Source organism: Melanostigma gelatinosum (genome assembly GCF_949748355.1).
Source record: "Melanostigma gelatinosum genome assembly, chromosome: 6".
NCBI classification, from domain to species: Eukaryota; Metazoa; Chordata; class Actinopteri; order Perciformes; family Zoarcidae; genus Melanostigma; species Melanostigma gelatinosum.
In genome coordinates this window covers 21,083,120-21,107,933 of record NC_136639.1, presented here as the reverse complement: position 1 = coordinate 21,107,933, position 24,814 = coordinate 21,083,120, and the positions used below count along the sequence as shown (strand labels likewise).

General features: G+C 44.9%; 3 protein-coding genes across 7 annotated transcripts in view; 1 reads left to right on the top strand and 2 right to left on the bottom strand.

Moving 5' to 3' along the window:
* Positions 1–194: 194 nt before the first annotated feature.
* cdc14b (cell division cycle 14B) lies at positions 195–10,888 on the bottom strand. Of its 4 annotated transcripts, none has more exons than XM_079269829.1 (16): positions 10,615–10,888; positions 9,414–9,504; positions 8,742–8,817; positions 8,441–8,533; positions 8,265–8,341; positions 8,031–8,097; positions 7,795–7,945; positions 7,474–7,704; positions 7,216–7,354; positions 6,691–6,856; positions 6,451–6,548; positions 2,698–2,745; positions 2,464–2,589; positions 2,052–2,220; positions 1,065–1,130; positions 195–945 (listed from the first exon to the last, which is right to left on the bottom strand). In XM_079269829.1, exons 1-15 carry the CDS (start codon positions 10,721–10,723, stop codon positions 1,107–1,109), a joined length of 1,665 nt encoding a protein of 554 aa, XP_079125955.1. In that variant the 5' UTR covers positions 10,724–10,888; the 3' UTR covers positions 195–945; positions 1,065–1,106. The 4 variants fall into 4 exon arrangements, with proteins under 4 accessions (XP_079125955.1, XP_079125957.1, XP_079125956.1 ...); XM_079269831.1 differs by lacking the exon at positions 10,615–10,888 and adding an exon at positions 9,674–9,885; XM_079269830.1 differs by lacking the exon at positions 1,065–1,130.
* A 259-nt stretch (positions 10,889–11,147) lies between these two features.
* On the bottom strand, positions 11,148–13,074 carry prxl2c (peroxiredoxin like 2C). Of its 2 annotated transcripts, none has more exons than XM_079269478.1 (6): positions 12,867–13,074; positions 12,485–12,553; positions 12,301–12,354; positions 12,112–12,217; positions 11,885–12,019; positions 11,148–11,786 (listed from the first exon to the last, which is right to left on the bottom strand). In XM_079269478.1, exons 1-6 carry the CDS (start codon positions 13,047–13,049, stop codon positions 11,656–11,658), a joined length of 678 nt encoding a protein of 225 aa, XP_079125604.1. In that variant the 5' UTR covers positions 13,050–13,074; the 3' UTR covers positions 11,148–11,655. The 2 variants fall into 2 exon arrangements, with proteins under 2 accessions (XP_079125604.1, XP_079125605.1); XM_079269479.1 differs by having other exon boundaries at positions 11,909–12,019.
* Positions 13,075–14,295: 1,221 nt separating this feature from the next.
* Positions 14,296–24,814, top strand: part of fbxl17 (F-box and leucine-rich repeat protein 17) — a 194,104-nt gene continuing 183,585 nt past the window's right edge. Inside the window, exons 1-6 of the mRNA XM_079270163.1 lie at positions 14,296–14,410; positions 15,888–16,396; positions 16,899–17,291; positions 17,428–17,550; positions 17,805–18,062; positions 18,221–18,352. Coding sequence (XP_079126289.1) covers positions 15,908–16,396; positions 16,899–17,291; positions 17,428–17,550; positions 17,805–18,062; positions 18,221–18,352 — 1,395 coding nt within the window. The 5' untranslated portion in view covers positions 14,296–14,410; positions 15,888–15,907. The remainder of the gene's footprint in view (positions 14,411–15,887; positions 16,397–16,898; positions 17,292–17,427; positions 17,551–17,804; positions 18,063–18,220; positions 18,353–24,814) is intronic.

Here is a 24,814-nt window from a genome sequence, read left to right as displayed (position 1 = left end):
AGAATAAATGCTTTTGCAACTATATCGTTGAGCTCTTTATTGTGAGACCATTTGAACAGAATCAGAAGTTTGCTATATGGACCTGTTGTCTTTTCAACTAGTAGGCAATGCTGTAACTACTCAAAGACTTGACTTAGTATAAAAATGAATGACGTAGAACTTCTTCACGTGATCAGTAAAAAGTCAACTTGAAATTTGAATGCATTTATTACATGGCACACGGCCCAAGGGCCAGAGAAATACTTAGGAGTACATTATTTAAAGTCTTGAGTCTGTGCGTAAAGCAAATGTCGTCAGTGGATTATGAACATGATTTAGACAAAGCCCCATTGATGTATTTCATAGCATGATTCAAACATAGTACAAAATATTAAAAAAATACAAACTAGTATATCAAATGTTGACATATTTACAGTCTTGTAATATAGCTGAAGAGCTTCACAAGTGATGGCATGCCAGATAATGAGGGCAACATGAGCACAGTGCTGTATTGTGGGATGGACTTTATGTTTTCACTACATCCATGGAGGGCCACGTTCTCCTGCTTACCTCCATCCAGTCTGTTCTAACTGAATATAAACTCGTTTCATGAACCAGAATATCTGCAGCAGTGTGCTCATTCTGGAAGATATGTGGGATTCACATGTTTGCTACTGCATGCTTCAATAAGTAGGAACAATCAGGCAACGATTAAAACTATCGGTATGTTTCATGATTCTTTGTTAAAAAGTATAAACACCAAAAGTGCCTTACGGGTAAAACAAACTTGTAATCAAAATCTATAAATGATTTGTGTTACATCAAGTTGGTTAAAGTTTGTTCCAAACTCAAATGTGAACGAGTAGTAGGGTTATATAGAAGTTGGGTTCCATGTAAAGTTCCTCGGGATTTCCAGAGCCGCAGATTCACCGAAGGAGAGGAGCTCTAGCTTTGGGTATGGAGTGACTATGAAGGAAGAAAAGAGAAGTCAGCGTCTATTTATTTACATTATTTCATTCAATGTTTCTGCTCATGAACCAGACACTTTAAAGGGGTAACTAACAAAATGAAGAGGCGATAGATACCATAGCCTAGAAAATCGATTTGATTGCAAAGAGCTGCGAGCTTTACGTCCTCTGGAGACGGTGCGTCTGTTGCGTTTAAGAAAAAGAAAAGAGGGAAAGAGAAATGAGACACACGACGGATTAGAAACCAGTGCCATGACCTACAGAGACAGGAAACACCGTGAGCAGCAGAGCCCAGAGAAGCTATAGCCAGTCGGAAACCTGCTCTTCGAGAACATGAGAGGAAAGAAGCATCAGGGACACTGAGGTAGGGGGAACCGTAGAGCGGTACCGTAGAGCGGTACATAAGCAGGGTCAGACTAAACGTCAGGGGATATATAGATATAGATATAGATAGATAATGTTAGTACAACAGCTGAGGAAAGAAGAACAGTGGCTGGGTTGCACCATCGTGGTAATTATTTGTTTTGTCTGATGATAATTATGTAGCCATGGCAAGAATAAAACTTCAACTAAATGACAGTCCAAAAAAGCTATAATAGCAGTAATTATTAGTTTACTGTGTTATTTAAGGATTTATGCTGGCAGACTCATTTTGATTTTTTATCTTTCTTCAAGGAACTGTCATCTCCCCCCAAATACCACAAAGACACCGTCCTCCAGACACGCGAGACAGCTGCACTGTCGCATCAAAACAGTTAAAAGTGAGATCGACATTGAGTCCTGCTAATCTCTAACGGAGTAAAACATTTGATTGACAAGTGGATGAACCACAACTAGATGTTTAAAACATCGACTCCTTGTTGATGCGTCCCAGCCTAAGAACATTGAGTGATTAGGAGCTTTAAGAGGAGAAAGATGGAGCGTGGAGCCGCTGAATTTACACAGACACTAAACGTCATGATCTGAGCATCTGTCCAAACTGGCGGGAAACCAAATTGAACACGACTTCCCCCGTTTGGACAGCGTAGAGAACATGTCTTCGTAGAAAAAGGTGACCGCCAACGACCGTTGGTGGCTCGCAGTGGGGTTTTTGAGGGAGCTTGCCTGCAAGTGGACCTGTGCCATGTTTAAGTTGATGAGAGTGCCCGCGTTGGCTGCGGCGCTGGCTGCGTCTCTACGGCTGCCACATGGCTCCCAACACATTGGGTCCCTGTCGCCGGCCACTACATGCAAGTTGCCGAGAGACCTGACCAGTCTGGTGTGGCACAGGGAGCTGGCAGAGAGAAGGGAAGCCGTTAAATTCAATCCACGAGGACCCACGAGTGGCTATAGCCTCTTGGTTGCTTTTCAACTGCGTGTCAAGTTCACATAAAAACAGGATTTATTCATTTCCTGAAAACATTTATCTTTAAGCCGTCAGTCATGGTTTTATTTTCTCGCGCTGCTCTCCCTGATCATACATCTGGTCTGTCATGGAGTGAAAAGCATACCGGGCGTCACACATATAGACACTGACCTTCCTTCTACTCCGTTGGCTGGCAGAGAGGTTCTGGTCCTCTTCCTGCTGTCCGATTGGTCGGACAGAGCCATGGGGTTGATGCTGGCCTTGCAGCCCTGAACGCTGGCCTGCAATATGACCCTGCTGCAGAGGAGACGGAATGTCATGAATCACGCCGAGCCATGTCGTTTGTCAGAGCGTAGTTATGCCTGGTGTGTGTGCGTGTGTGTGTGTGCGCGCTGCAAACTTTACCTGAGGGACTGTGACGACGACCTGGTGTGAATCTTATTCTCTTCTTGTCTGCGAAAAGAAAGTTACAAGAGAGTAAAAAGTTGATCTATTGAGACCTCCGAGGACAAAAGGTGACACAGGACAGAGGGGTCAAAGACTGTATAGAGGGGGGCAGGAAGGTTTTAATAATCTGAATAGTGTTAGATCATTCCTGCAGCTTCAACAGCCAGGTAGGATTAGTAAAGCAGAGTAGTACCAGAAGAAGCCGGGGGGGGGGGGGGGGGCACGAAACAACTTCAGAGGAACTTGATCTTCCTTTTCACTGAGCGATCATAGTCAACAAGAACGCTTAAATGTCTTTTAACAGTCCAGTCAACACAATAACCAGCAAAGCAGGATGTTTAAAAATGACAGGATGATGGAAACAGATTATGTACAGAAAATGGTGACAAAGACAAGACAGGAGCCTCTGATGTTTTAGATTTAGAAAAACTGGCTCTGCTGATCAGCTTTAACTTCACTGTACTTGCAGAAAGAATAAAGAACAGGATGATTTTAAACAAATTTCTTGTTGGGGTTGGGAATTTTAAAAACAGGAAAAAGAGAGACTGGGGGGCTCACTTACAGCATTCTCAGTTAGAGCTCCAGAAACGGGGGCAGGTTTTTTGGGGGCTGACGGGCGGCAGAGCTCATTGAAATCCTAACCCGTCTATACAGAAATGCAGGATGGAAGAAGGGAAGCCATACACAATCCACCACAGGGCAAGGCTACACAGGGAGGAGAGCAGCATGGCTACCAGCCATCTGAAAGGAGGACAAATCCAAACAAGAGCAAACGGAAAAAAGAAAAAAAAAAGGTGGGGAATAAAAAGGAAGGAGAGACAAGAGACGTCCGGGCGGGACACAAAGCCTCTGATGTTCTGCGTTTCCACTGGGACTGGATCAGATGAAACACCTCTCACAGAGCCTCGCATCAGTCAGCAAGTCTACGTTCTCCACTTGTTCTCACGCGTCAGCACTTTGTGCTTAGAACTCGACCCATGTGGGAATGTTTGAAGTAAATCTCGATATTAGAGAGGACAGAAAAGCTAATAATACACCGAGTGATATTTAGGTTTCAAACTAAAACGTTAACATTTTGGACAATGATGGTAATTTAGTCGTTGCAAAGTTAGGACAAATATATAGTACGTAGGGCAGCGGGGTATTTTGCAGTCAATACTAACAGAAGATAAAAGATGACTTAAATCACAATAATTAAATTATTATTATTATCCCCCCACACACAAAAAAATATGGGAGCGAAAATAGGAAATTGTATTTTAAATAACTGTAATATAATCTCTCAATCTAAGAAAAGAGGTCAAATCTGCAGCATATGAAAACATATATTGACAGCAATTTCTGTCAAATATACTACCGATAGGTTTTATATGTACAGTGATTGATGCCAGCCTGTCAATACATCGGTCGAGCTCTAATACGTACGAACATGTCTAAAAATGGTAAAATTTGCCTTCATCCTTTATCGAATTTTGAATTCTGTTCCACACAAATGGACGATATGAGAAGAAGCTGAAGCTCTGGTGCCATGTGTACACTGATCCAGTCACAGAAGCAATGGAAAACAGACAATGAACCCGGCCCAACATTAATCACATGTTAGACACAAACATAGATCGAACACAGAGGCATGTGCATGCGTGCATGTCCAAGGGCTTCATGCCTGTTGCCATGCGTGAAAACGGCAGAGAACATTTTCAGAAGAATCGTCGTTCTAATCGTCTCTGGAACTCAACATGCAACATCAGTGTTGCTTAATACAAACAGACAGATGGTGAACTTCAGCTGGAAGTTAGAAGCCCTGCTCAGGCACGAGTGTCAACAAATCTCCCTTCTGCCTGAACTCTCTCCCGAGAACGGGTAAACCCCCGTTTTCATCCCACTACCGCCACTGAAGCTCACGTGATGCTTAATGCAATCCTTTGTATTAGAATGACATTTAAAGCCGCTAATTAAACTCCTTAAAAACACCTCAAAGTGGTAATTTCCCACCAAAACAGCTGCAGCTTAAATGGTTGAGCAGGAACAATGAGGAAGTAACTCCTGCGGATCAGATCGAGGACCAGGCTTCCCTTCCTAACACTTGTTCCCGGGACGTGCAATGTCAGCAGCGCAAGCCGAGCACTAAATCATTTCATTCAACGAATCCAGATCCGACGTGAAACCGTGATTAGTTGAATAATCGCTGACGCTGTTAACAAGTACAGCAGCTTCACTGTGACTCGGGGGGATATCTGGGATGTAAGCCTCGATATCAAAGCAGATCGGCTCAGTGTGTCCGCGAGAGGACGACGATGTCAGCCGTGTAAATGCAACGCATCCACTAAGTGCATATCCGCTTCAAACCATACAGACGTCCAAAGAAAGACAGAAAAGAAAGCAAACAACTTCAAAAAGTCAGCCATACCATTTCTACAGGAAGAGGTTGTCAGTTAAAAAGGAAGTGATGTGCACTTACCTCCGTCATACAAAACCTCACATCCTCTCTCTCTGATTTTCCTCTCCCCCCACTCTCTCTCTCTCCCTCTCTCTGCCCCTCTCGGCTATCTTTTGAGCGGCAGGCAACACATCGGCCACACCGTGCCCATGAGGCTGCTGCAGAACACTACCACCTGCCTGACATGGGACAACAAAAGCCAGATTCACATGGGTACATTCAGCCGCCCTCAGCCACGCCGACAGACAACCTTCCACGGCTCGATTTACACGGGCACGAACGATGTGGACTTCATTCAGATGGGGAGCAAAGAAATACACTATCTGGGTTCTTCCTGTTCAGATAACTGTAGGGGGGGGGGGGGGTAGCATTAGCACTTAGCTGCTCCTGTTGGGCCGCAATGCTTTCATAGAGCTGGCTAGTCACATGTTACAGTCTGTTCAGCTGTACTTTATGCATCTGTGCATCAACGATTAGATCGAGTATGGAGCTTCAGTATGAAGCTTTAATTTGCCCGTCATGTACCAGTGATTTTTAAATTAGCTAAAAATAAATAAATAAATAAATAAAAAAAAGCAAATCATAATTTGCCTCACGGACATTGGGACATGATAAAATAGCAACTAGCAAGCGCCACGTTGATTTGGCCTGGCGTATTTATTTTCCCTCAACCCTGAGATTTGATTTTTTTTAAAGATTATGATCGGAGAAAATTGACAGACTCCCAATCCTGCAGTAAAACTAACCGGCATATTACATATTTAACTTCCACATCTTTTGTGCCGTTCTAAATCCAGACCTCAACAACAAAAAAGAAAAATGCTGGAAGATTGCGTATCAGATAACTCTAATCCAGTCCTCCAAACAACTACTTCCTCGACTTGGATGAAAATGGGATGAGTTATATCACACTTGATGACATTTATTAAAAATAACCAGGGGGACACAAAGACAGAGTTATTGAAATATTACAGGGATACTGCTTGGTTCCTAAAGATAGAGATAAATAAAAAGGTGTCATGGTGGGAGTCGGGGAGAGCAGCCCTGACAGATTGGCCGTGCCTGAACCCTGACCCCAGAAGAACAGCTGACGACCCCGAGTAAACACTGAGGAAATGAGAAAGCTCATCAGACGAAATAACAAACACAACTTCCTCGTCTTTATGAAATCATAAGCTACTTGTCATTTGAAAGACTGTATAATGGATCCAAGAGACTGACGGGTACTACATTGCGTCGGCGCGATGAGACTCGCGGGCCGCCCGGCTACTTACGATAGTGAACCCGAGGACGATCTGGCTTGCCTCTTGCTCTTCAGGGCTCGCAGTTTATCACCCTGCGTGAGGCCGTTTCTCTCCTCCTCCTCGTCGTACTGGAGGAACAAAGAGACGGCTATGAACAGACCAAGCGGCGTGTCCTTGTGTTTTCTGCTTACTCAAGTACTTTAAAAAAAAATCCTGCCGCAAAGTTGATACACCAGAAAGAGAGGCAAGAGCGCCTTCTCAAAAACTCACCCGGTCCGTTTCTTCTTTGTTGGACGGATGGTTCTTGTTGCTCCCGTTGATGGTGATGTCATCCACTCCGGACAGGATCCTGGCGACGGCCACCTTGCCGTTCTCGCGTTCGTTTTGCACCTTCTCCCGGAAGACGTCTCCCTCTGCCCACAGACTGTTCTGCTTGCTGGTGTAGAAACAAAAAGGGCAAAATAAACACAATTTTCTTGCCAAACCACCGCCGCCATTGTTATTAAGATCCCCCGGGACATTCTCACAGGTTTGAAGAGGGCGCGGTCGCCTCCCTTGGGAAAATGTTACGCACATATTTCCCTGCACCAATTAGAGTTGAGCAACATTTGAGTTGAAATGCGCTAACCGTTGTGGCATTGACCGTTTCTGCTGCCAGCACAGTCCATCAAGTCTTGATAAATAACACCACCGGATGTTATGCTCTGAACTTTAACTTTGGCTGTTGCTTATTTAGTCATGGATATTTAATATTAAGGACAAACGCATACGATTTTAAAATCAGTGAACACCCACTCTTCAACGAAGTTCTGCTGAGGCCCAATGATGGACCCTGGTCTGCAGATCCGTATCCAGGCAATGGCCTCTGCAGCACTCAGGCAGTAATGTTTCATCATATAGCAGCCAATCAGAGTGCCAGTCCTCCCCAGACCAGCTGGAAGAAAACGAAAAAGTTTCACGGTGTTAGACTCGAAGCGTCTTGCACCAACTACAGATCGGACAGAATAGTTTGAACGACTACCGGGCGCCGTGAACGTGGGTTAGAGATCTGACCTTTGCAGTGGATGGCGATGGCTCCTTCTGCGTTCTCGCAGATGTTGAGGAACTTCCTGACGATGGAGTCGTTCGGCGTACTCCCGTCCACGAAGAACAGATCGTGGTGATCAAAGCCGGAATCTGTGAAGCGCCTGGCGTCGTACATCTTCTTGTTGAGTCTGATGACGGTGGTGATGTTGTGATTCCTGAAGTACGGGATGTAAGCCTCGGGAGCGTGCAAAGGGTACCCTGAGGCCAGAGGGGAGCAAAAGGCCGTTAAAAACTAGAGCAGACGCGGTTTATTAAAAAGCTACAGCTGAAGACTGAAGCTTCACTTACCATTCTCTATTTTGCTCTTTGGATGAGGCCCACTGAACGCTAGGAACTTTCCTGGGATGATCCAGTTTAAGTCTCCGTTCTCTGCTCTCTCGTAGTGCTCGTATTCTTCCACGTCAAAGTTGGAGAAGTCGAGCCAGCCGTACTGCAGAGCCTGGCAGACAGAGGAGAGGGAGTTAATTTCATCAGGGGCACGACACAGCAGGAAAGAGGAGTCAACAAATCCTAAAAGGACAAACCTTGTGAACCCCGCGAAGGCAATCTAGGATGTTCAGATTGTACATGCAGGATCCGAATGAAGCGTCTCTGAAACATAAAATAAACCGACCGTCTTTATCAGCACAGCGTAGTGGGGATCTTTATTTACCGAGACGTTCTTCTCTGGGAAGAAAACAATCTGGTGTCTCACATAGCCGTCCTTATAGGAAAGAGGAATACCAAGTTAAATATCTACGATAACAGTGAAATGTTACCTGAATGGGATATATGTTGAATTCCTCGACACCAGCAGACTGTGGGCCTCTTCTGGCATCATGTTTAGATGCATTACCTTTAAATACAAAGTGTACAGTCAGCAGGTGCCTCTCGCATTACACGCAGACATACTTTCACAAGCTACGTGCAACACGTGCGTTCGAGCGCCGCTTACCGCATACGAGCCGATTAGGTAGGCGGCGTTGGCTTGTTTCTTCTGGTCTCCACAGGTGTAAAATATGATCTTCTTCCTCGAGAGCGTAATGGACTGTGCAGAGACATTCAGAGCAACAGTGTGAACCGACATGTGACCATTTATTTTACTTTATTATTCATATAAAGACACAAGTTGACTTCACCCAGGGACGTTAGGGCTATCAATTGACCTGTACTGCAGGTATAAATAGATATTGATTGACCTGCGTTTTGACTCCCATTCTGCAGGAAGGACAATTAGGAGCAGCGGTTTACTTTACCGTGAGCTTCTTTGTCAGCTTGCAGCAGAAGCGATAAAACATGGCCAGGTTAAGGGGACCGAAGTCCGCATAGAAGCTGAGGAGAGAGAGAGAGCGAGAGCGAGAGAGGAAGAGTGTGTCAGAGTGGCTATTTATGCAGCCAGCTATGGTCTCTGGGGAAGTTTCACGAGATAGAATCAGCTACCTCGGGCTGAAACGGTAAAATATGAGAGCGTAAAGACTATATTTGGAAGCATTTGATGCTAGACTGGGTCATTCATACCGGGAGAAAAAAAAATATGCAAAGACTGGATGTCTTTTTTTGTACCACTGGCACAAAACCGAATAGGTCAGTCGCGGTCTCTCCTGACACCAAATAAACAAAAACAATGTTCTGAGGAAAAAGTTGCTTTCATTTGCCTTTATTTTTTTAATGCTATTGTGGATTCCCCCCCCCATAACAGTACAAATGTGCTATTTCCTTTTAATCTAAAGTAGATAAAACACTTCGATCAATACTGGAAAAACTAACCTGGGTTCGATGATTAACTTTCACAGTCAAAGCTACACTCACAGTACGGAACTGTCGGACCATTTAAGTGTTGCACCCAGAGCAGTAGGTCAAAGGTCAGGGGGCTCAAAGCACAGAGACCCTGTTCAAAAAGTAAAGATGCGACGTGACTAAAAACTTACTTCTCGTACGCCAGCTCCTCATCTATGCAGAAACAGTGTCGTTCGGCCGTGCTCTTGATCTTTTGCTTCAATATGGCGAAATACAGTTGATCTGGAAGAAGGAGAGGAAGGGAGGGAGGGGGGGGGGGCAACATAAAGAGACAGTTAACTTGCTTTTGTCGTGCATACAAACTTCTGTCGTCTCAATTTCGCCCATAACCAGCTCCTCTTTGTCTACAACTGACGCTGCTTCTCTAACGTATATTCTTGCAACTACTTACCCTTGGTAAACTCAACACATCTCGACGAAACATCGTCCGCGGTCATCTTGCTCACGGTTCTGAACATGACTGTTTTGACGTTGATTTTCTTCACGAGCACTTGCGCATACTGAGTAAAACGTCCACTGATATTGCGCAAGACGTATTTTAAAAGTATTATAAGGTGATATGTTTTTTTTTTTTTTTAAATAGCGTTAAAAGTAAAATGTTTTGCACCTGATTTAACTCCCCGGGACAAGAAAGTTACCAGGCGAAGAGGGAAGGAGAGTTTTGTGCAAGTGCGCACTCTGCTAAAAAATGACCTCCGCCCGACTCCTCCCCTACGGTGTTCCACGGGACGCTATTGGCTACTACTGATTCAGGACGCTACGTGATTGGACGAACGTCCCGTCAGTCGCGCCCGTTTCAGTTTAAAGTTATTCACATAAGACACATGATAGGCCCCGGGAACCTTGCCCAAGCGGTTGCTAGGGCGATCCATCGGCCAATCAAATGAGTGATTTACATAAGAACCGCCCTTCCCGAGATTTGAGCTGCGCAAGTCAACGACCAGGAAAACGCCATGAAATATATTAAAATCTGCGTTGGAAGACGCTGACAGTGGGCTGCTGACTATGACATTCAAGGCACGAATACACAATTCCATCTCCATACACATTCTGTTAAAAAAATGATGCAGACAAAGTCAAGCTGAGATTGTGTATTTTGTGCACATACTGCCAAAACGAGGCAACCCCGCTGCATTCACTATAAAACGGACGTAGGGTGTCGCCATATTAGGTAAAAAGCTGGGGGAAAAAATCCCCAAAATTCTTTCACACACCCTGGTCATTTATAACGCAAGGCCGTGCATGCGCAGCCTGCTTCGTGCGTCCCCGCATAACCTGACAACTGAGCTTAAAGATCGCAGGGTTCATCCCGCAGACCCTGTGAAGCCCTACCTGTTATCTCGGTGTAAATATTAGAGTTTGGCTCCGCCTCTGAGCTGCTGTGAGCTGCGCAGCGCTTTTTCCTCGACTCGGCTCTCATCCTCTCGCTCTTGCGCTTCATGCTGTCTTCAGGTCTGCACGGTGGACATTCCCGAGCAGCTGCAACAGACCCCCGTCGCTTCGCAGTGCGGCAGCGTATCCGTGTTTTGGTGCCGTGTTAATATAGCATGGTCTGATGATCTGGAACTGCGAGTGTTGTGTGTCAACCGAGGTCTCGCCGTCTCCTCCGGTGGTGACGTCTGTGAGCAGGGGCAGGTTTCTCCTCTCTGAAATCCACTGCATGTTGACGTATCAGGATTAGGAGTCCAGCGCCCACCCTCCACTCGTCGATCTGCAGCCGCTGTAACGTGGGAAATGTAGTCCCAGTGTGTGCCTTTTTTCTTTTTTGATTGATATGACTGCGCAATTGCCATGCATTTCAGAGTAGAGCATGACACAAGAAAAAAATGCAGCCAAGAAATAGTAATTCAACTTTAATTGCAATCTCATGAACACTGTGTAGAGGAAAGTGGTACAAATAAGACTGTGATAAGAACAATCACTTACATCAGTGCATCAGTTGTTTTGAAATGTGCATCCACACAACCATCTCACTACAACATAAGACATAATAATATAGCTCTGATGAAAAAGATAGAAAATATGTTAAATAGTAGGCTAATGCATTCATATCCCTTTTACACACTCAACCATACATCACTCATCACAGGCACGATCAACGGAAACAAGCTTTTTTCACCAAATCTCTTTTCCAAAGCTTTCAAATTCATCAATGATGAATGTGAATGGAAGCTCTGAGGGAGATAAAGCTAAGGAGACCTTGAGTTCAGGTCAGGAATGAACTTTCACACTCTGTTTGTTTCAGACCTATCCAAGATTTATGTTGTGGAGAATGATGTTGCCTAAACTCTTTCTTGTGTGCACCATCTCGCTGCATGAGTGTGACGACGACAGCGACGTGGGACGAAGCAGGCTTTCAGGCAGTCCAGCTGGCTACACATGGAGGATCTTCGGCTTATCGCTGAAGTCCAGAGTCTGTTGAACTCCGGCGAGCTGCAGGAGCCAGTCGATGGGCATGTGGTCCAGGCGGTTCATGTCGAAATGGGAGAAATGAACTTGGGGGCCTGCAGAGAGAGGAAAAGAGTGAGGGAGGAAAAGAGAAAGATACAAGGAAGCAGAGAGAGAGAGAGAGAGAGAGAGAGAGAGAGAGAGGAAAGATGACCTGGTCCTGCAATGATGGCTCCACCTTGTTGATGCATGTCCCCCTGGAAGTCGAATGCAGGGCTAGTCATGGCCCTCCATATACTCTTCAGTTGTCCCATAAAGATACCAGACTTCACATGGGAGCTAGGATGGGCTATGTAGATGAAACACACACACACATGGATACAATTCTTCACCGTCACAGAATATGCTGGGGTTACATGCCCTCATACTGTTGTTGCATACCCGAGTCGGTATATGTCTCATCTCGCTTCATCCCAAGCTTTTGATAAATGCACCTCTCCGGGTCCACGTATATTTCATGAGGATACCCCGTCAGCGAGCAGAATGGCTGCAGAGATTGAAAATCAGCATGATGTACAGGAACAAATGTGGAAGACTGAAATGATGCACAAGAATCATTTAATGAATTACCTCTATGTGACGATGAGCAGACTGACCAATCACAACCAGTCGAATGTCAGCATCCTGCAAAGGCCGCACATTACATGTCGGGAGTTTCCAGAATCAATAACCCAAGATTTCATAATTACCCAAACTATCTTCCTTTAACAGTTTGCAAGTTAAATGTGCAACTGACCGACGGGTCAGGACTCACCTCCAGTGCTTCTCCAGGTATTTTGCTCAAATCCTCCACATATTCTTTACAGCTGTAGCACAAGAAGTTCTGCAGGGACGTAGAGTAATGGGTCAAAAGGGTTATAGAGAAACGAGATATTACTTTTTAAAAACTCTCATCCGGCACCTATATGTGTGAAACCCTCTGTGTTCACCTATGGACATGATCTCTTCATTGTCATCAATAGCAGGGGAAGCTGTTGGGGCATCTGTCCAGCAAGGCTGATGCTCACCTGTTGCCTACACTGTGATGCCTTTATGAGGCTCAATAACTCAAACCTCTCGAGATTTTTACTTGAGGCAGTCTAGCCTATGAGTCACCAGCAAGGTTAAGCCAAACAAAGTTTAATTTTTTCCCCTACCCGCACGAAAATTATGACCGATTTCCTGTCTTGATATAATTTCTTGAACGGAACAGGGACTCCATGCCGGTCGTAAATCAAACAATCTTCGACGTCTTCAAGACGATAATCGACAGATGGGGTCCCGATCTCCTGGTTTTCTTTAGCTACTTGTCGAGTTATTGGTGAAAGGGCTTCAGCCATTTTTTCTTTCCCCCCCCCCCGAGGCTTCCCGAATTCGCATTGCTATTTTGGGAGTTGCCGTTCAGCCTTGAGGAGCTGGTGGTGGCTGCAAAGTTACACGCCCATAAACTGTGTGCGTGTGTGTGTGAGAGAGAGGGAGAGGGAGAGAGAGAGAGCGAGAGAGAGAGAGGACTGAAAATGTCATTTAAATTGAATAGCAAAGTAATGATTTTGAAAGGAATATTTAACAACAGTAATAGCCTAACAATTAATAATGCGACTGTTTTTTATTATATTCACTTGAACTGACTTGCAGATTATTTCCTGAAATGTGTGCATGGCATGCTAAAACAAGCACTGTCTTAGTTGTGCAACTAGTTTGAGTATAGAAGCATTAAAGGGATAGTCCAGTGATTTAGTGTTTTGCGAATACATAAAGTTGCGGAACTCACAAGAGACAAATGAAGATATCCTGATTTTTATTCCCGAGTATGGGTCGAGCTCCCAAAACACTAGACTCTGCCTTTCCCAAAATGCAACTCATCATCAGCATCTTCCATTAGATCCCCTGCCTCCACACTCCACTTTGTAATGCAGAAAGTCCTAGAGGCCATTTAAGAAACTGTTGTAGATGATTGTAGAGCATTTCAAGTGTCGAATATTGTAAATATGTCGATTGGAATGTATCCCCTATAAATAACAATAATAATTATAAACGTTATTTCACCATTTATGCGATTGGAGTTTGTTTTTTTCTATTTATTTATTAATAGACGTAATATAGTGTGTGCATATGCATGTGTGCATGTAGTATTACATGTTTATATCATTATAATACTGGATTATTGCAAGTATCCATACATGTTTTTATTTACTTTTATAGATATATAAACTGTAAAACACAGTAAACATCTTGAAAACAAGCATTAAAGTCTCAATCCAGCACCAAGATAACCCTGACCCTGGAAATATGCACCATGTACGGACATTATAATATCATTTGATATAATAAAGGTATTAAAAACAGATATAAATACAGGGCCCCTAAAACAGATGAAAAAAGAGCAGCTTTATATTGCTACTTTCAGCTTCACTTCTCCTAACAAGGCCTTTTACAGCAGGCAGGTTCATCCAGCCACCGTGACGAATTATGAACTGGCCTCGTCGGCTTCCTTCCCGCTGCCCTCTCGGTGCGGAAGTGTTGTCCTCCAGAGCAGCAGAGCCAGAGCTGCCACTGTTTGGGTAAACACTACGCTAGTTCAGTAGCAGGGGTTCTCGCCTCCGTGTCTCTCCTGCCGGGACTTGTCAGCACTCACCTTGGCCGTGCAGCATAGCAGCATTATGCGAGCACCGTCCGGCGTGAGGGAGCACCGTGTGAAGTGGTGAGAGATGTTTCATGTTGTGGCTACAGCTAACTTAGCATCTACTGATGGGGCGAGCTAGCCTGTCAGAAAGCAGAACCGGGCTAGCACCCGAACCGTGTCATTTTTCTTTAAACGAGGGCGTGAATACGTTGTTAAATTGGAGACAATATTAGACATAAACTCGTCGCGACTTAAGGCAAAAACACAAACACCGTCACATCAATACTACTGTGTGTGTGTGTGTGTATGCTAAACAAATGACCACCTGTTCAATGTTTACATCTTTGCATTCGGCTGCGACGAGACGATGCATCGCTGCTGTTTCCTCGCTACACTATACTATTGTAATAGACATCTGCTGTTTAGCACGCAAACAGAAACGCGGGCAACGAAAGCAGGGTTTTAAACATGTGACAAGTAATGTATTCACAGCACAAATTAGCTTAATACAGGTCAAATGGTTACGACGGCACGGCTGTAAAGCTTGCTGCTCTTTGCGTGCAGTTTTAGGCTTTGCACTCGAAATTATGTCACGATGATATCAAGCTAGGTTGTGGCTGTGCAGCCTCCTAATGTGTGCTACATCGCGGTACCAGTGTGAAGACAGCGTTGGCTGCCATCGGTCCTCTCTTAGCATCATATGCGTTACCAGCTGTTTAAGTTGATCTACCTTGATGGTTCGTGACACTTTCAGAAAGTGGCTCACATTTTCTCTATATCATGCTATACTCAAACGTGATTGATTGTGGAGGGATCTTTTTCTAGCATGAATCAGATGTCAGTGATGGGGGACGCTAGTCTCCGAAAATGCATTCTGAAATTTGTGAGCTGAGGATAATACCAGGAACATTTTGTCTCTGAAATAAAGGACAGTATAAAAAATCAAATGCAAAGAGAGAATTTGCTTAGTTTCAACTAGGCTAGCTATTTCTCCTGTATTTGCACATACAATATATATATTCATTTTGTATTCCAGGGAATATTGTTGGCAGAGGAACTTACATGTTGATGCAGGTCATCAACATATATATTTTTTATTGTATAGTAAATGATTGTGTGAATGTATATTTTTACGATATGAGGCTGCTCTTTCTCGCTACCACACTACTGAGGGGTCGATTGAACCTAAATGTTTTGGAGTGTTGAAAACTGTCAAGTGTTGGAAGTTAATTGAATGCTTATCAGATCTGGTTTACATATACTTTTCATAGATATTTACTTATTTCATAACTTATTTCATAACTTTGGCGATGTTAGATTTTATGTCAGAAAGGTCTTGTATGGTTGCTTGTGTTAGCACATTCAATTATTTGAAATAAAAAGTAAGGTACTGAAAGAAGCCTTGTTTTGGTATTGCTACCCAAACTCAGGTATTGTGTTGACACTAATATGACACTAATAATGATATCCAGTCCTGCTCTGCTGTGATCCTGCAGGTCCTTAGATTATTCCTGAATAGTAGAATAACGAATGAATTGACTCCTGTTTGTTCCAGAGTTTCCTTGAATCATCTATATGGGCCATCTTCTCTCGAAAAATGGTTACCGCCTGAAGAAAAGGACGCGCAAGTTGCATCACAGGAAGAAGAAGAAGAGGAACTGTTTCCTGCAGCTGCCTTGCATGCTCTGCTTCATTGTCCACAGCAACAGCAGCGGCCTCGACGACGACAGCGACCACTTGGAGGCCGGCGCCAACGGCAGCGCGTGCCGCCGCAACAGCATCACGGGAATCGGTCTCCCCAGCGTGGGTGGAGTTGGCATCGCAGCGGCCTCGAAGCTCGCCGAGCGGTACGCGACGCTCGCATCCCCCGTGGACTGCTCCAAGTACCTGTTGTCCCCGCGGGAGCTGGCTATCTGGGAGGGCCAAGGGAGGAGCCTTTTAGCAGCCGTTCCTGCCAAACTGATTCCACCGCCGGTGCTGTTCCGAACTGCTGGGGTGTCTGTGACCGTGCCCATACCTGTACCTGTACCTGTGCCTGGCTGCACCAGTGACTACACTGAGATGGTAGGTAGCTGCACCGACAGTACCGAACGCTGTAGCTCGCGAGGAGAGAGCATTAATTAAAATCTGTCCAGATTGCCTCAACAGCCACGATTTACCAGTGCTGCTGCTGCAGAAAATGTTCTATCTAGTAGCCACAGGATTAAGACTGACGGAGCAGCCCAGCTGTTTATAATATCAGACAAAAAAGGGCGGATTAAAATCAGTGCAACGCTTCAACAAAAGTCCAAGTGTTTTAAAGGGAAACATTACACAGTGAGTTTGTTGTGCTCTCAAGATGTAACGACAGAGTCGCAGCAGTCACAAATCAAACATCACACTCGAAGCAACCACTTTTTAAATGTTGTTTGTAAAGGGTCCCGTTTTGATTCAGTGTTTCATTATGTGGGCGGCGTGAGGTTCTTCAATGCTGCAATTGCATCTAAAGGCTGTACACTCAAATCTGCCTTAACCTGCCTGAAGAGTGTGTGTGTGTGTGTGTGTGTGTGTGTGTGTGTGGGCGCAGGTGTGCAAGAGGAAGTGCTCAGAGGTGCAGAGGTGCACCCCCTGTAAGCAGCCGCGCTGCGCCTTCGCCGCCCCCGACGGAGGGCTGGACAACGGGGGAGTGGGAGGAGGCGGGGGAGAGGCCGCCTCGAACTCTGAAACCGGCCACTGCCACCTTCCCCTCTGTCCACTTCCCTCCTCCTCCTCCGATTCATCTTCCTCCTCCTCCTCTGCCTCCTCCTCTTCCTCCTCCCCCGCTGATGGCTGCTGCGGGCCGGGCCTTCACGCCGACCTGCCCCACAGTTCGGACTCGTCCCCCTGCTGCCTGCACCCGTACGACGACTGCCAGGCGAGAAGTTCTGACACCGCCGATCACTCGAGTATCAACCACCTGCCTTCCTCCATCCTTCTTAAGGTCAGAGTTCATTTCGTCTTTAATTACTGTTGGTTTGGTACAATGAACAAATTCAAAAATACTGAATACTTTACTTACCACTTGACAATTTATTAGACTGGATACATGTTTTGTATTTCCTTTTGCCTTCCTTCAGGTGCTCTCCCACCTGACAGTGAAGGAGCGCTGTCTGTGTGCCTCTCTGGTGTGTAAGTACTGGAGGGACCTCTGCTTGGACTTCCAGTTCTGGAAGCAAATCGACCTCAGTGGCCTACAACAAGTAAGAGCCTAGCGACTCTCTAGTCTTTCTTTTTCAGTCGAGCAGCACACTCTTTTGTCTTTTCCATATTTTCCACATGCAACATTTAGTTAACACTCTGGTTTGGAATGAGGCCTTTGTGTTTTTCCAACAAAAGGAATATCTGCCTCTTGGATCAAATCTTTGACTTGTCATTTGAACACTCTTTACCATTTACAATCTTTCCGCTGACTTTCATCTCTCCTTGTGTTGCCCTCCCTGTTCCCGTCCCCCAGGTAAACGATGATCTCCTGGTGAAAATAGCCTCTCGGAGGCAGAACGTGACGGAGATTAACATCTCGGACTGCAGAGGTGTCCATGACCACGGTGTGTCCTCGCTGGCCTCGCACTGTCCAGGCCTGCAGAAGTACACAGCGTACCGCTGCAAGCAGCTGGGGGACACGTCCCTGTCGGCCTTGGCTACACACTGCCATCTGCTGGTGAAGGTGCATGTGGGCAACCAGGACAAACTGACAGATGAAGCACTAAAAAAGGTATCGAATTAGAGTGTAGCAACACAAGAAATCTTTTCTCCAGATGTTTGTCTGTGATGTATCCACCTCATTTGTTGTCTTTGTTCCCAAATGGAGATTGGAGTAATACTCTTTATTTTACATGTGCTAAACAAACACGTGTCCTCTTTTCCCTTCAGCTGGGAGAGCACTGCAGTGAGCTGAAGGACATCCACTTGGGTCAGTGCTACAGTATCACAGATGAAGGCATGGTGGCTTTGGCTAGAGGATGCCCGAAACTGCAGAGACTCTACTTGCAAGAGAACAAGCTGGTGAGTCCCACGAGCCTGCTCTCATATTTGGGCTATTCCTCCTTGCTAGCCTCGTGCTTTCTGCTCGTACAGGAAGCCCGAGTGTCTTCCCGGTCTCTGTTTGGCAATGTGAAGATTGCATTCAGTTCGCGTAAAGGCTCTCCATTGGTACTCGTCTGAGCTACGTAGCTACTGCTGATGTTCTGGGGTTATGAGGATATTGTTAAGCGACGTGGTCCATGTCTCTTGCATGTCTTCCTGTTGGTTTTTCCGCCGTGTTGGAGTCTTAAGAATTCCAGAGACTCATTCATTTCAGTGTAGCGTCTCAGAATCAGCAGTGTTACGATGATCCGGTCAGACATTGGAAGTCCTCATTGTACACATTAGCAGCGATGATCAGTTCTTAAATCTAAATGGTTCAAATCAACCCCACCCACATGTTTGTGATAATGTAAATACCTACGTTTGCTGACGAATACCTGAATCTCTTTAATGACTAATCTCATTGCCGCAGTTGGTTTAGTTTAATACATCATGAGCACGGAATGACTTCAGACAGCTGAACTGCCTTTGTCTCTTCCCCCCCCACCCCACCATCATATTTCTTTGAGTAAAAGCAGCAGAAGAAGGGGACACACTACTTCACAACCACCACTAGATGTCACTGTGTTCCAGGTTGTGAAAAACAGCCTCCCAGCTGCTTTCTTCTTGTCTTGTTGATGCTGAAGCTCCTCCCGATCAAATACATCATGAATGATGAATAATAGGTATTTAATTCTGAAACAGAAAGAGAACTTAATGAGTCATTTGACTTCTCTGTTTCTCACCCCTTTTATTTCGATCGTCCGTCTCTCACTAATGCTCTTGCACTTTTCAGTGCTAATGTTTCTTTGCAGTCCATGAGTAATTATGAGCTTGATGAATTAGCCTGCTTTAAGCTGTTAACAATAGCTCAGTTTGTTAAAACCCTATTCATCAACCTAATAGTATATGAAATTAGCGATTACCACTAGGTGAGAGATTAATATTGCCGGCTGATGACATTTCAGCGCAGCGGCATCAATTTCAGTCAGTCATTTTTCAGGCGCGAGATCGTTGCGGTTATTTTCGCTTCCTGTCGTTGGGGCGCAGAGAAATGGGCTGAGCTTGTGGGGGAATTGTTATGTCTGGGCGCTCTGGTTGCTTGGCCTGGAATTGTCATTAAGTTTGGCAGGAATTAAGACGACCCAGAAACACTTACCTTTCATTTTATCCACCGAGGCCATTTATTCTCTGCGACGGCCTGAAAGACTATGGCTGCCTCTGCCCACTTCTCAGGGAAAATAAACTGATTTGTGTTGCTTTGTGGGTAATTACGGCCTCAAAATGAGTTTGGCTGAATGTGTTGGCACTGTGAGATCCAGAAATATGCGTGGACGCTAAAAGATGTTTATATTTATATCTTGCTCACTCATTTAGACTTGGATGTCAGCCGATACAGGCTGTTGGCTTTAAATGTAATAATTATAAATATTGTATCACATATGAAGAATTTCAAAAGGTGACTCAACCGTTTGTATTCAGAGAAACTTATTTCGCTGTGGGTTCAGCTGTTTGTAGATCAACTCTTCTCCTCTCTCCTCTCTCCTCTCCTCCTCTCTACTCCTTTCCTTTCCTCTCTCCTCTCCTCTCCTCTCTTGGTGCATTTGCGGTCTCCTAATCAATCCCAGATGAGGATGAGCCTTTCACTCGCTGTGATCTGCCCTCTCTTTCTCCTCCTCCCAAATTGAAAAATTGATCTGCTGCAGGGTGTTTTTGTGTGGTCTTTCGCTCGCCCTCTGCCTTTTTTCTCCGTCATGTGCACACCCACAAGCATTTTTTCTCTTTCTTTTCCCTCCCTCCGTGTTGTTGTGGTTGTGGTTTCACTTCCAAGCTGCAGGGCCTTTTTCTGTGTCAAGAACATATCCAGCTCTGTTGATGGTTAAATGGCTTGTGTGTGTGGGGGGGGGGGGGGGTGCTTAAGCCTTAAGAAATACAAAGAGACTCCGAGTGGGGCGGAGATAAGTCTGTTGCTCTGCTATGATGCAAGACGTGCAATTGTGAGATTTCTCGCCGTGCCTTTGGTTGCAGAAGACCGACTTAAAGGACAATGATTATCACACCGAAGGGCACACCAGTTTTTTAATTTGTTTTTTTTAAACAAACGACAAAAGATGAAAGCTGCTCATGCAATGCTGAGGACGTCTCCAGCGGTGACGAGTGTCTCCAAATGTTGTTTACAGTTGACAAAATGAGGCTTGCGCTTTGATTGCTTGTTAGCCCAGGGCTACAGATAACCCTGGGCTAAGAGTGTGTTTTGTGAAGAGCAGGTGACTCCGGTGTCTCTGCGCCCCGCTCCTTTTGACATCCACCCTGCATTCTTTATTGGCGTTCATCCAGTATTTATGCCAGAGTTGGGGCCTCTTCTGTTCAACATCTACATGCTTCCACTAGCTCAGATTATGGAAAACAACAAAGTGTGTTATCATAATTATGCAGACGACACACAAATCTACATAACTATGTCACCAGGGGACTATAATCCCATACAAGGGCTGGGTAACTGCATTGAACAAATCAACAACTGGATGTGCCCGAATTTTCTTCAATTAAACAAAGATAAAACAGAAGTAATTGTTTTTGGTACCAAGGACGAACAATTGAAAATCACCGCTCAGCTTCAGTCACTGATGTTAAAACCCACAAACCAAGCCGGAAATCTAGGTGTAGTTATGGATTCAGACCTCAACCTGAACAGCCAAATCAAGACAATTACAAAATCAGCCTACTATCACCTGAAGAATATATCAAGGATTAGAGGACTTATGTCTCAACAGGATTTGGAAAAACTTGTCCACGCATTTATCTTCAGCAGACTGGACGACTGCAACGGTGTGTTTACAGGTCTCTGTAAAAAGTCCGTCAGAAAGCTGCAGCTGATTCAGAACGCTGCAGCTCGAGTCCTCACTAAGACCAGGAGGGTGGATCACATCACTCCAGTTCTGATGTCTTTGCACTGGCTTCCTGTCCAGCAAAGAATTGACTTTAAAATCCTGCTGTTGGTTTACAAAGCACTGAATGGTTTAGGGCCAAAATACATCTCTGATCTGCTGCTACCTTATGAACCATCCCGACCCCTCAGGTCGTCTGGGACCGGTCTACTTTCTGTTCCCAGAGTCAGAACTAAACATGGAGAAGCAGCATTCAGTTTTTCTGCTCCACATATCTGGAACAAAGTCCCAGAAAGCTGCAGGTCTGCTGAGACCCTCAGCTCATTTAAATCAAGATTGAAGACTTTTCTGTTTGCTGCTGCCTTTAATTGAACCACATTCAATTAATATATTAATCAATTTCCTGCATTTCTGCATTTTACCACTGTATTTTATTTCTTACACTGTTCTTAATTGCTGTTAAATCTCCTTTTCTTTTGCCTTATGTTTTGATGCTTTTAATGGTTTTAAAAGGACTGCACAATATATCGCCATTTCCTCCGGGACCGAGTTCGTGCAAGGCGTACACTATAAAACGCAGATCGGCAGAGATCTTTTCCAGACGTGGTTTGTGTGCGAGTAATTGCAGAATTGCGGCAGTGTATGGTTGATTGCGTGCAGCGTAATGTCTCAGGGAGACATCGATTATTGTTTCAATGTATGTTTTAAATCTCCTTTACTTTTGCCTTTATGCTTTTAATGGTTTCATGTGAAGCACTTTGAATTACCTTGTTGTTGAAATGTGCTGTACAAATAAACTTGCCTTGCCTATATTGCACCAGTTGCCTTTCAAAGCTTGTTTTCATCTTCTGAAGTGTTTTCTCTCTCTCTCTCTCACCCCCATTCATATTCTGTTCTCTTCCACCACCTCGAAGGGCAAAGGCTCCGAGAATAGCAAATTCCCCTTTTCCTCATCTCACTTCAATTTGCCGTAGGGGGGGAGAGAGGCATCACTGAAAGTTTAACTCTGAGTTCTGTCAGTTTCATAGACAAACTGGACGGACTATACGCTGCAGAAAAACACCTCGTCACCCATCTCTCCATGTCGGTAACTTTGCTCCAATGCTCCTTTCAATTAAACGCACATCGCAATCTAAAAACATTTTTGCTCTGGAAGCACTTTTCTACTCTCTTTTCCTCTTTAAAAAAAAAAGAAAAGAAGAACTTTATCTGCTCCCCTGTCTTGTTAAAATCAGAGAGTGTGCACTTAATTTCCCTGCAATGTGATGGGAAAATTCTCCCACTGGCTCATCTCAAAGACATGGCATCTACACACACACACACACACACACACACATACACACACACACACACACACACACACACACACACACACACACACTTTCTCTCTCCCTCTCTCTCACACACAGGCTCTGATTATTTACAGTTTTAATTAGTCCAAAATGAGGAAATGTAAGTGGAATTGGAGATGACCTAACATAGATTACCATGTGCCCTCAATTTAGGTGTAATTACCACTGTGCATGTACAATCCTCTCTCGCTCTCTCTCTCTGAGGCGTTTGGGATGTGTTTGTCTGTGGAACAACGTGAAACACTGGAGGAGACAAACTGTCAGAGTGAACGGTGTTTCTTGGCCCTCGGTTCGGTGAAGGAGGCCTCATCTCCCGCTCTGATTGGCTGTTGGTCCGGCCTGTCAGTAGCCAGTGTTTTTTCTGGCAGGGGGGGGGGGGAGACAGCGAGGCCCAACCGGTCCAATCGAACGTGATCGCAGATTAAAAATTGTATATTGACATTAGCAGATTTAATTAGCGGCAGAGCAAAGACAAAAGGAAGCGGTAATGATGGCTGTCAGTTATTACGGGATAGACCTTTTGACATGAACCAACACACACACACACACACACACACACACACACACACACACACACACACACACACACACACAGAGGCCTCGTCAAAACACTGGACGTGACGCACGCGTGGGAGCGGATGAATTTGAATGGCTGCCAGCTGCACTGGAATCTCCTCTGGAAACTTTGTTCACGTATTTGACTGTAATTAGAGATAAATAGAAGCACTCTGACCAGCCACACACACACACAGCGCATTGTCCGTCTCCTCTCCAAGATCTCCCCAATCCCCTCCAGCCTTCACTGACAGGAGTTTAGACTTTTCAGGATGTTGAATGTCAGATGCTGTATGATGTATGTAGTCAGCGTCAGCTGCTAATGATGCTGGATTATGTCTGTCAGCGTGTGGAAAAGCTCTGCCCCCATCCAGAGTTTCCATGCCTTCATGTCATCGAGGAGCCTCTTTAGTCTCTTTCTCTCCGTCTACGTCGTGTCCCGCCAGGGGGAAATCCTGAAAAACAAAAACATGCGCTGCGTTTTCTATTTCGAAAGAAATATATTTCATCAAATCTTCATCCCTTCAGTTTCCACCTGTTTCTGTTTGTGCTTCGGCAGAAAATAGATCGTCAACAATTCTGGAATTGGATGAATTGACCTCGAGGACGAATGTGTTTTTCGTGAGTAACCACGAACATAAACATGGACTTGTTTGTTCATAAGAAAACTCCACAGGGCACCTTTTTATAAAATGCTTTACCCCGGTTCCAGCTCTCTATCAGAATAGACTGAATGCCACTGTTCGGGAGCTTTCGGCCGTGGTACACGGCCTTCATCAACTGAACAAATTTCCGTCAGCTGATATACATGTACTGTATTCATCAAAAGGAGCGAGCAAGTACACCTTTTCCCTGTTGGTCATACAAAACAAACCACCTTTGGTTTTAGGGGAATTTAGATGGGCATTTAATTTGCACTATTTTCTGACCTTGCACAGGCCCAGCTATTCATTTTCAGTTGCAGCCCTAACTGTGGCTGACTCATTACGATACGGACATGAGGTTAGTTTGTTCAAGTAATAAACTATGTGAATGATTCCCTTTTAAAACTTTTATTTTCGCCATTACCGCTGCTTACATTCTCAGTATGTAGTCTAAGCTAACGGCACATTCCTCTCTCCAATATCCTCCTCTTCATTGCTCTTTTGAAGTGCCTCCGTATCGATCTGTGTCCCCAAAAAGCTGCTGTGTGTGTGTGTGTGTGTGTGTGTGTGTGTGTCTGGGGCGGTTGCTGATCTTCCTTTGCCTGGAAAGTAATCAGATGCATTAATGAGCTCTGACTTTAACTTGGACAGCCGGCTGCACTCAGACACAGACATCGTCGATATGTTCCCTCTGCCGTCTGCCCGAGAACAAAACAAGTTTTAAAGGAGGGAGAGAAAAGAAAGAGAAGAAAGTGAAAGCGCCTTTTGGAAATGTGGGCCTGTGAAGCGTGCCTCCAAAGCGATATTTCACCTTGCTGCAGTGTTTTTCTTCTCAACACTAGTTACCCCGGGGTAGAATTCTGCATTAACGTCGGGCATTTTATTCCCCGACTCGATATCAATAACGCTGGTGGAATTCCTTTTTGAGAAAGCAGAGTGGCAGGATGCTCACTTGGATTCCCC